The sequence below is a fragment of the Mustela lutreola genome, chromosome 9 (assembly GCF_030435805.1).
Source record: "Mustela lutreola isolate mMusLut2 chromosome 9, mMusLut2.pri, whole genome shotgun sequence".
Taxonomy (NCBI): Eukaryota; Metazoa; Chordata; class Mammalia; order Carnivora; family Mustelidae; genus Mustela; species Mustela lutreola.
The window spans coordinates 3,884,699-3,894,481 of NC_081298.1; the positions used below are offsets into that span (position 1 = coordinate 3,884,699).

The 9,783-nt window shown below is 48.2% G+C and overlaps 1 protein-coding gene across 1 annotated transcript; it reads left to right on the top strand.

Annotated features, from left to right (window-relative positions):
• Positions 1 to 1,504: 1,504 nt before the first annotated feature.
• Positions 1,505 to 9,565, top strand: PRELID3B (PRELI domain containing 3B). The gene is made up of 6 exons (XM_059133194.1): positions 1,505 to 1,663; positions 5,262 to 5,430; positions 6,677 to 6,766; positions 7,200 to 7,270; positions 7,386 to 7,488; positions 9,346 to 9,565. The coding sequence occupies exons 1-6, from the start codon at positions 1,632 to 1,634 to the stop codon at positions 9,463 to 9,465; spliced, it is 585 nt and encodes a 194-aa protein (XP_058989177.1). The 5' UTR covers positions 1,505 to 1,631; the 3' UTR covers positions 9,466 to 9,565.
• The last annotated feature ends 218 nt before the right edge of the window (positions 9,566 to 9,783 follow it).

Below are 9,783 nucleotides of genomic sequence, written 5' to 3' on the forward strand. Positions count from 1 at the left end.
ATTTTTAAAAAATTATCCTCCCTCCTAATTTAACCTGGCTGCTATTTGTTTTTAACTATCAGAGGAGCTAGGAACAAGAATGAGGCAGTGTCTCTAACTGGCTTCTAAGTAACCAGAGGTAAAGATTTTGTTCCATAGCCATCATTTAAAATGGCAAATTGTTCTGCTAGGGACAGGGACAGGAGGGGGAGGAGGCGAGGGAGGGCTTAACTTGAAAGCTAGGCCCTGCACTTTGTCCACTGGGCCAGGCTAACCTGCATACGGTGTCACGTGGCGTTCCTGCCTGCCCCTCAGTTCTTAGTCATTCGCTCACTTACGCAGCCAATAATTATGTAGGCGCCGCAGTCATTGAACAAGTCTGGCAAGAGCCTCACCCTTGAGGGCTTGCATTCTTGTAGAAGTTAAAACAGATAAATATGTGATTTCAGTAATTCATTCATTCCACAAATAATTTTATTTTTCAATAAAGAATCACTGAACCTTTACTATTTAGCAGGTACTGAAAATCATTTATTGGGCAAACAGGAAAGATCCTTGCCTTCAGGGACGTACATTCAAGTGGAAGTTAAACAAGTAAGAATCTCAGAGAGTGATGCCTGCTAAGAAAAAAATGCAGTGGGATGTTGTGATGGAAGATCTAGGGATTGGAGGATGGCTAAGGAGGAGTGATGGGGGGAGCTCGCTCTCAGGGGTGACATCTACGAACTCAGGGCCATGTTTTCCCTTCTGTTCCAACTAGTACCCAAGCTTCCTAAATACACCCTTCATTCAGGCATTGGTCACACAGCCTGGTGTTAGTTTCTGCGTGTCTACGTCTTCCACCAACCCAGGGTCGTAACTGCTGGGAGGGAAGAGGAATGAGCACTGAGCTGGTTGGCTGGCTGGTTGGATGACTTCGGGGTCCCCACGGTCCAGGTTGAGACAGGAGGTGGCTGGCTGGTTGGCTGGTTGGCTGGTTGGTTGGATGACTTGGCGACGCCCACCATCTCAACAGAGACAGGCGGTGGCTGGTTGGTTGATGACTTGGGGCCTCCGCAGTCCGGGTAGAGACGGGCGGTGGCCAGTTGGTTGGTCCCTTGGATAAATTTGGGGACCCACAGTCCATGATCAGAGTTGTAGGAATGCTCTAAGGAGGCGCCATGGACATCTGCTCAACTACACAGCACAGGACTGTCCGTGTAGGCGGGCCTACAGGCCTGGCAGCGCAAGGGAACTAGCACGCGAGCAAAGCCTGGCCAGTTCGCCCAGGAACCCTCTGGGCCCGACCCAACTCTGTGCAGAGGTCAGCGCTCCCGGCACCGCCCGCGAGGGGGCGGGCAGCCGGCCGCGTGCCGCGCCTGCGCAGCACAGCGCCCCGCCGGCGGCCCCGGGCGCTGCCCCGGAACTGCGCCGGCGCGTTGCGCCCGGCGCTAAGGGGCGGGGTTTCGTTGCGCCGCGCGCTAGGCTGGGGCAAAACCCGGGCCGGGATAGGGCGTGGGGCAGCGCGTCGGGACGTCCCTCGCGTCGGGCCCGACGGCGCGTGCGCGCTGCGCGGCCGACGGGGTGTCTGGGGGGCGGGGCGGGGGCAAGTGTGGCTTTTCCGCCTTATTGTCCCCTGGCGCCGGCGGGACCCCGCGCAGGCTGCCGGCACCATGAAGATCTGGACTTCAGAGCACGTCTTTGAGTGAGTTTGGGGGTGGCACGCGTCGGCGATGCGCTCGGGCGGTTCGGGCCCGGCGTGGCGGCGAGGCCGGGGCGCCCCTCAGGAAGCTTCCCGGCATCGGGCCCAGTGGCCGGGGGAGCTGGGCCCGAGTCCCACGGGGCCCGGGTGGGCGGGGACTCGAGGGCTGCGACCCCCGCGGTGGGCCGAGCTCGGGACTTCCGGCCTCGCCGCCGCCCGGGCCGGGAGGGCGTCCGGACGCGGGTACTGACGGGCCGGCCCCGCGGAGGTCCCCGGGCTGGTGCGGACCTCGCCCGGCACGAGGTCCTCGACTGCGCCCGGGGTTGACGGGGCGCCTGGGGCGCCTCCCGGCCGTGCCGAAGCCGGTGGGACGGGCACCCGCGGAGTCGAGCAGGGAGCGTGGGCGCTGTCGGGAGTCCGGCCGCCCCGCCGCCTCGGGGTGGAGCGTCGTCCCGGGGGAGCTCGGGCGACCGCGACGCGAACCTCTCCCGGCAGTTGGTGACCTGAGGAGCCGAGCCTTGTGGCAGTGGGCGTCCAGGGTCCCGCGCCGGCTCCCGCAGACCGAGTGACCTTGGGCTGCCCGTCGTGGGAGGCGCGGAAGGCGGCGGGGCGGGCGCCCGAGCGGGGCTCCGCGGCGACGGACGTCTGAGTCGGTTCCCGAGCCGCGCGCCCTGCTCCGCCCGTCCTGCCCGTGCCACACCGCTCTGATTTCCGCAGCTTTACAGGGTGTTTTCGCGTCGCCGTCCGACTGTTGGAACCCGGGTCCCTGGCGCGGTTGGAAACCCTGCGTCCTTGGTGACTCGGACTCGTGCCAGAGCCCCCCGGGCCCGGGGCGGCGTGGAACGTTAAGGTCGGGGAAGGTTCCTTTGCGCCGCAGTGCTCAGAGTCCCCGAGGCTGTGGTCCCCGGGCGTCTTTGGCGACAGTCTGTGCGCGCTCGGGCGCGGGCTCGGCCTCGGCCTCGGGCTCGGGGACGGCGTCTCCTGGCCGTCCGCTCCGGATGTCCGCGCTTCAGAAGTTCCCTGGACTTGCATCTCCTTTTCCTGCGTCCCCTAAGGCGCTTCTCCTGCTGCTCTCTCTCCAGTGTGCCCTCGCCCCCTTCGGCGTCCGTGTTCGGGGCATTCTGGTAGTGACCTTCTTGTCTGGAATGTCGTCAGTGATTCTTCATGGTTTTGCCACAGACCTCTCTGAGATCCCGTGAAAGCTCTGGGGTCCTCCTCTCCGGAGACTCAGACAAATGCTGCGCGTGCCCTGGGAGGCAGCCCTGGTCCCCATGGCCCCCCAGTCGTCTGGGCTTTTCGGTCAGGATTTCGGCTGGTACATGCGAACTTAGGGCGCCCGGAAATTACCCTGGGCTGCAGCCTCTCTCAGATCCGTGTTTTCAGGTCTTTTTTTTTTTTTTTTTTTAAAGATTTTATTTATTTGACAGAGAGAGAGATCACAAGTAGGCAGAGAGAGAGAGGAGGAAGCAGGCTCCCCGCTGAGCAGAGAGCCCGATGCGGGGCTCGATCCCAGGACCCTGAGATCATGACCTGAGCCGAAGGCAGAGGCTTAACCCACTGAGCCACCCAGGCGCCCCCGTGTTTTCAGGTCTTAACCAGACATCTCTGCTCACATGCCCTCTGGGCTCCTCAAACCCAGTCCTGGAATGGAAGTGACCGTCTCCCCTCACAAATCTTACTGTTGCCAAGTGTTTCCTAAGGACACGGCTGTCTACAATATCAAAGTCCTCATTCTCTGCCTTACCCATACACATTCAGCACGTCCTTCTGGGACTCCATATAGTCGGCATCCAGGTGAAGCCATTCATTGGTTCCTTCCACAAGTAGGAATGCCCACGGTGTGCCGCACTCTTCTCTGATCGGTTACAGAGTTAAGTATACCTAAATGTCCACCTCCCTCATCTTACAGCTGAGGATACTGGGCAGGTGGTGTCTTCTGAGTGTCCTTCTGAGTATCTTTGGTGTCCTTCTGAGTATCTTCTAGTGTAGGGTCTTTTCACACATGATTACATCGGAAGGGTTCAGATTAATTGCTGGAAGACTCTTGGCATGCGTCCTTTGTAATGTTTGAGCTAATTATGTTTCATAAAGCAGTCTTAGTTCAAGTTAACGCAACACCAGTGTTTTCAAGTTGGCTCAGAGGAGAGAAGGACTGTGTTACAAATAATACACACCCACCCCGAAGCCATGTGCAATTATTAATTTTTTAGAGGGGATGAGGGGAAGAGATAAGTGCAAGGAAGCCAGCGAACTAGTGGGTGACTAGATGGAGACAGGGACAGGGTTCATCTGATTTTCATTTTAGATAGTTGCCTTGGTTACAGTGTGAGTGCTCGGCCTGTATCACTTCTATTTGTGGGGAGTGTTTAGATTTACGGAGTAGCTCCCTTACGTACCTGCATTGATTGCTGAATAAGGCTCGAGATTAAAAACTGAATGAGGTTCATTTATATAATAGCAAAAATGAAAGCATTAAAAATAATGTCGCTGGTTGTCCACAGTTCTGGGAAATGAATGGTGTTGAGATTGTCCCTCTATTGGCAAGAAGTAGTTGTTGAGCTTAGTCCTCTGAGAAGTTGAACTGGATTAATGGCCTACCTATTTTGCTTTTAGAAAAATAAGTAATGCTGTGTGGTTTATCGGTAAGTGTGGTTTGAAACATTCTCTCCAGATCTCTTTTCTCCTTTCAACGAAGACGAGCGCAGATCGGGTGGCGTCAGACCACAGGCGGGCTCAGTCACCTCCAATACTCATTGTCCTTAGTAAGGGGCTCTTTTGAAAAGGATGGCTTTTGTACCAGCATCTTATTCACACAAGTTGTGAAGTGAACAAATGTACATCACATGGGCTTTTTCAAGAAGATAATTTTAAGAGAGAACATGAGAAAAGAGTATATTAGAAGCGCCTTAAAAACACTTCATGGTATTGAGTGACCTTTTCAAAACAAATCAGAATCACTCCTTTGGGGAGAGCAATGGATAAAGATTGACTGGAGGGGCCACTGTTATTTATTACCATAATATAGAAAATATATATTTTTAATTTACTTTTTTCAACTTTTTTCAAATTATTAAATTTGATTTAGTATTTAAATCAATAATACTTTGGATCTTTTTGTAATTCCTAGAAGAATTTACGGTGTCCATAAGTTCTTTTACTTTCGTTACATCTTTATAGCTTTATGGAATTGGGGCCAGACATAGTAATAACAATTTTTTTCTGCTTGTTTTCATAGAACATATTTTTTTTAAATGCATTTTTGTGAATTAGTGATTCTTAGAAACAAAATTTACATGTGAAAGTGAACTTGGGTAAATAGGAAAGATTATTTAAGAAACTCTAATGCGTTATAGGCTATTTATATATTTATAGACCTCAGTTGTACCATACAGCCTGTGTGCTGGGAAAATACTGAATTCTGTACATATTCAAAATGGAAATTGAGCTCCCCAAATCATCTTTTAGTCAGTGTTTCAGAAAATAATTTTCCCTAGTTAAATTAATTAAACTTCAACTGTAAGGAATTATTTGATGGGTTATAAAAACAGTTTAATTTATATGCATATTTTTCAAATGCTTGGTTTTTGGTTCCTGTCGGCAGCCACCCGTGGGAAACCGTTACGACAGCCGCAATGCAGAAATACCCAAACCCTATGAACCCGAACGTGGTTGGGGTTGATGTGCTGGACAGACACGTGGATCCTTCTGGAAAGCTGCATAGCCATAGACTTCTCAGCACAGAGTGGGGACTGCCTTCCATTGTGAAATCTGTAAGTGTGTCTTTATTCCTGTGGAAATGTGACTGCTGTAGAGAAGTTTTCTAAACCACATTATAATTTCAAATAGGTTGTGGGAGCCGATTCTGAATGTCATTTTTGCATCAGTTCAAATTGTATTATAATAAACTTGAGTTATGAGTGTATAATGAATTGGAAATATTATTACAGTCTTCATGAAGGTGCCTGATAAAACCTTCTGAAGGAAGCCAGCTAATGCTCTGTAATCTAAAGGGAGTTCTGTTCTGCTTTTCCTGCTTTTGCCAGCCACTTCAGACCAGTAGTAAGCTCTGGAAGCCATGGGATGGTGGCGATGGTTAGCTGACAGTGGCTGTGGTCAGTGATGGGTCATGATGCTAAGTGAGGAGCGTGTTCTCAGGCTCTGCTGTGCCAAAGTTGTTCCAAGGTCTGAGACTCCTCCCTATACATTTAAAAACAGGAATTCTATTCCGTTACATGGGAGCAGGCTTTAATGAGCCAATTTAACCAGCAAGAAACTGGAGTGCCAGATGATTACAGTGTGAAAGGACTCTGGTATGATAAGCAGACTCAGTTTTCTTTCTCCTTGGGGAAGGTGCGTCCACTCAGAAAACTAAAGGACACATTTTTCAGCAGGAATGTCCTGATTCCTTCCTTTTCACAAACCACTGTGTGAGACGGGGGACACCGAAATGAGCAAGGTTGGGAGGTTGGCTGGGGTTCAGGCACAGGAGCGACGCTGGGTGGGAGGCATTCCCTTCCTTCATGAGACGGCTGGTTTTCTGTCTGGAGAGCGAGGCCGCAACAGCCTCTCCGTCAAGACTGCTCTAGGAAAATACTGACGTACTCTTGAGCTCTCCTTTCTCCGGATGCCATGTTTACCCGAATATTCTGATTTCCACATTTCAGGCTCCGGGCTCCATTGTCACACCTTGGCGGTTTCAGGATACGTTTTATCCTGCGCACCTTCTCCCCCGGGCTGCGCGCCTTCTCCCCGGGCTGCGCGCCTTCTCCCCGGGCTGGTCGCTCACTGCCTCTGGGAAGGGTTTTTGTATCTGGCAGTCTCGTCTCATTCGTGGTGTATGAATTCCTGTCACCCTCAAATGGGCCTCCTTTCTGACCTTTGATTCCTCCTGCTTTTTTTACAAAACAGACTTTTTGGTTCAAGATATTAACACATTTTTACCTTCATACAAGATATTGATACACTTGTTAAGAAATCCCTCTTCCTCTGATTACTAATTGTGAATGTTTTATTTAGCTCATTGGTGCTGCAAGAACTAAAACATACGTGCAAGAACATTCTGTAGTTGATCCTGTAGAGAAGACAATGGAACTTAAATCTACTAACGTAAGTGTGGGCTCCATTTTGTTTTTATTTTAAACTAGAAGCTTAATTTTTTTTTTCTCTTTTATAGTTGATGTACAGGTGAATATAGGCTCTTCAGCGTAGCTTAAGAAATCAGTGGTGATATGCTGTATTTTTCTTTCCAGCTCCTCTCTGGAGCAGTGAGGCCACTTCTTGTATCTAGGGGACAGCACCCAATAAAATGCATTTGGGATCATGTGCATATTACTTCTGTCATGCTTTGGTTATATGTATTATTTTTATAATAAAAAGGAAGCAGTGAATAGTGAAATTTAAGTTCTGTATTTGCAGTAATATCAAAGTGATTTATTTGTTATTTGTTTATTTACCTAGCAAGATTTTTGGTTTGTGAATTAATTTGCAAATGCTTTTCATTGTGGTTTCTAAAATGATTTGTTTTGTTTTCATTCTGTAGATTTCATTTACAAATATGGTTTCAGTAGATGAGAGACTTATATACAAACCACATCCTCAGGACCCAGAAAAGTGAGTAAAAAATGTTTTGAAAAACTTACAGGGTGTTTTAGGTTTTTTTTAATCATATATTTCTTTTAAAAAATGAAAGGTCATTCTGAAATTGTGTGAATGGGTTCTGTTCCAGAACTGTTCTGACTCAAGAAGCCATAATCACTGTGAAAGGAGTCAGTCTCAGCAGTTACCTTGAAGGACTCATGGCAAGTACGATATCTTCAAATGCTAATAAAGTAAGTCAGACTGCTCCCTAATGGTTCTTCCGGGGTTTCTTATCTTAAAAGAGCTTAGTGCTGAACGTGTGTGTCCTGGCAAACTGACTCTCGGCCACAGTGCACTGAGAACCCATCTAGGCTGTTTCTTGTACTGGCTTTGCAGTGTAGCACCCTGGGATTTGTGCACAAGCCGTAACTCTTACCAGCCTTCCAACTTGGACAATTAAGTTAACCTTTCTGTGCATCAGTTTCCCATCTGTGAAGTGGAGATCAGTTAGCCATCTTAGTAGTTGGGCTGGTAACTCTCATGAAGAGTAAATGAGATAACATACGGAATGCATGTGCCCAGGGCCTAGCACGTCAGAAGTGCTTGGTGATAGTCATTGCCACTGTTTAAAACACCAGTTCTCAACCTTTTTCATTATCCTCTCAGCCCTGCAACCCTCAGTTTCGTTTTAGGCATTTTTTACTCTTAACAACCACCATGAAAAGTATATTTAACACCATGAAAAGTTTTTAACGCCATGGACAGATGGATGGAAGGATGAGGGTCCTGTGTGCATAAGGAGAGTGAGCTGTTTTCACCTCTCCCCGCCCCCAGCTAATTCTCCCCTTGGAGAACGCATGATTTAAAACAATTTAAGTTTAGAGAAAGAGATACTTAATGCACTCTCTGATAACACATGTTTAATGTAATCAGTCATTCAGCAGCCAAAAGATGCTTAGGGATGCCATCTCTGTACAGACAAAGTGCTGGGCTAGACTAGGGACACAGCAGGGAACACTGCCCTCATGGTATGAAGAAGGCAACTTTTTTTTTTTTTTAAGATTTTATTTATTTGACACAGAAAGAGAGCGATCACAAGTAGGCAGAGAGGCAGGCAGAAGAGAGAGAGGGGGGAGCAGGGTCTCTGCTAAGCAGAGAGCCCGATGCAGGGGCCGATCCCAGGACCCTGAGATCATGACCTGAGCCGAGGGCAGAGACTTAACCCACTGAGCCACCCAGGCGCCCCATAAGAAGGCAACATTAATTACATCATTAGAAAAGGAAAAGTAGGGGCGCGTGGGTGGCTCAGTGGGTTAAGCATCTGCCTTCCATTCAGGTCCAGATCCCAGGGTCCTGGGATCAAGCCCTGCATTGGACTTCCTACTTGTTGGGAAGCCTGCTGCTTCTCCCTCCCCCTCTCCCTCTGCCTGCCATTCCCCCTGCTTGTGTGCTGTCTCTCTCTCTATGTCAAATAATAAGTAAAATCTTTTTTTAAAAAAACAGGAAAGGAAAAGTTCACAGAGATACAAGTATTTTTTGAGTGTTCTGTTGAGTGCTGAATGAGGGGCATGTTGGTTGTTAAGGGTTGCCCGGAAGCCTCTCCAGCACAGGGGCTGCATATGCAAAGGCCCTGAGAGAGGAAGCAGGAAATGCTCCTTCCTCAAGGACTTGCATGAAGCACCAGGAGAGAACAGTTGAAGAGGAAGTTAGGGACGGCATCTTCCAGGGCCTCATACAGGACTTTGCTTTAAAATAAGGGACAAAAAAAAAAAATACCCCAAAACCAGAAAACTGGGTTTGACCTTTTGATTCCCCCCAAAAGGGATCACTCTAATCAGAAATGAAATGGTCACGATCATTGAATTATAGATTATTTTGAGAACATCTTTTGTGTGCGAAATAAAAATGAGTTTATAGATCAATTTCCAGTTGCCCAAGGCATTCGATATTTGGTAAGTAATACTAAAGAGAAAACAAGGACAGAAACCATCCATTCTGGCGAGGTTTAGTCATACTTGTATATGCTCCTTGTTACTTCCTGATGTGCATTTATTTGATATGTGCTTTGCTCTCACTTGGTAACAATAGATGTGTTGGTTTTTTTTAAGGGCCGAGAAGCAATGGAATGGGTAATACATAAATTAAATGCTGAGATTGAAGAATTGACGGCTTCGGCGAGAGGGAGCATAAGGACACCGATGGCAGCTGCGGCATTTGTAGAGAAATGAGGATGAAAATCAGTACCCGACATCTGCCCCCCAGGTCTCTGCAAACTGGCACTGTATTTATTTGTTATTTAAAAAATAAAACCGTATTTTAGGTAGTAGAGTTTTTTTTGTTTTGTTTTTGTTTTGTTTTTAAATAAGCCGAAGAAAAGCTGTAGGACTTCTGATTAAAACAAAGAAGGTTCAGGGTCTCTAAATAAGTGGGATCATTGTTTGAAATGACCAGCTGATTTTGAGGATTCCAGTATTTATGTGAAAATTTAACAATTTTTGAAAAGTACTTAGAATATCATGTTGCCATATTAAATCTCCTTTAAGGTA

Coding starts and splice junctions, on each gene's coding strand:
- PRELID3B (XM_059133194.1), top strand. CDS start 1,632: ATGAAGATCTGGACTTCAGAGCACGTCTTTGA. Junction 6,767..7,199: donor TGGAACTTAAATCTACTAAC/GTAAGTGTGGGC, acceptor TTCATTCTGTAG/ATTTCATTTACAAATATGGT. Junction 7,489..9,345: donor TATCTTCAAATGCTAATAAA/GTAAGTCAGACT, acceptor GTTTTTTTTAAG/GGCCGAGAAGCAATGGAATG.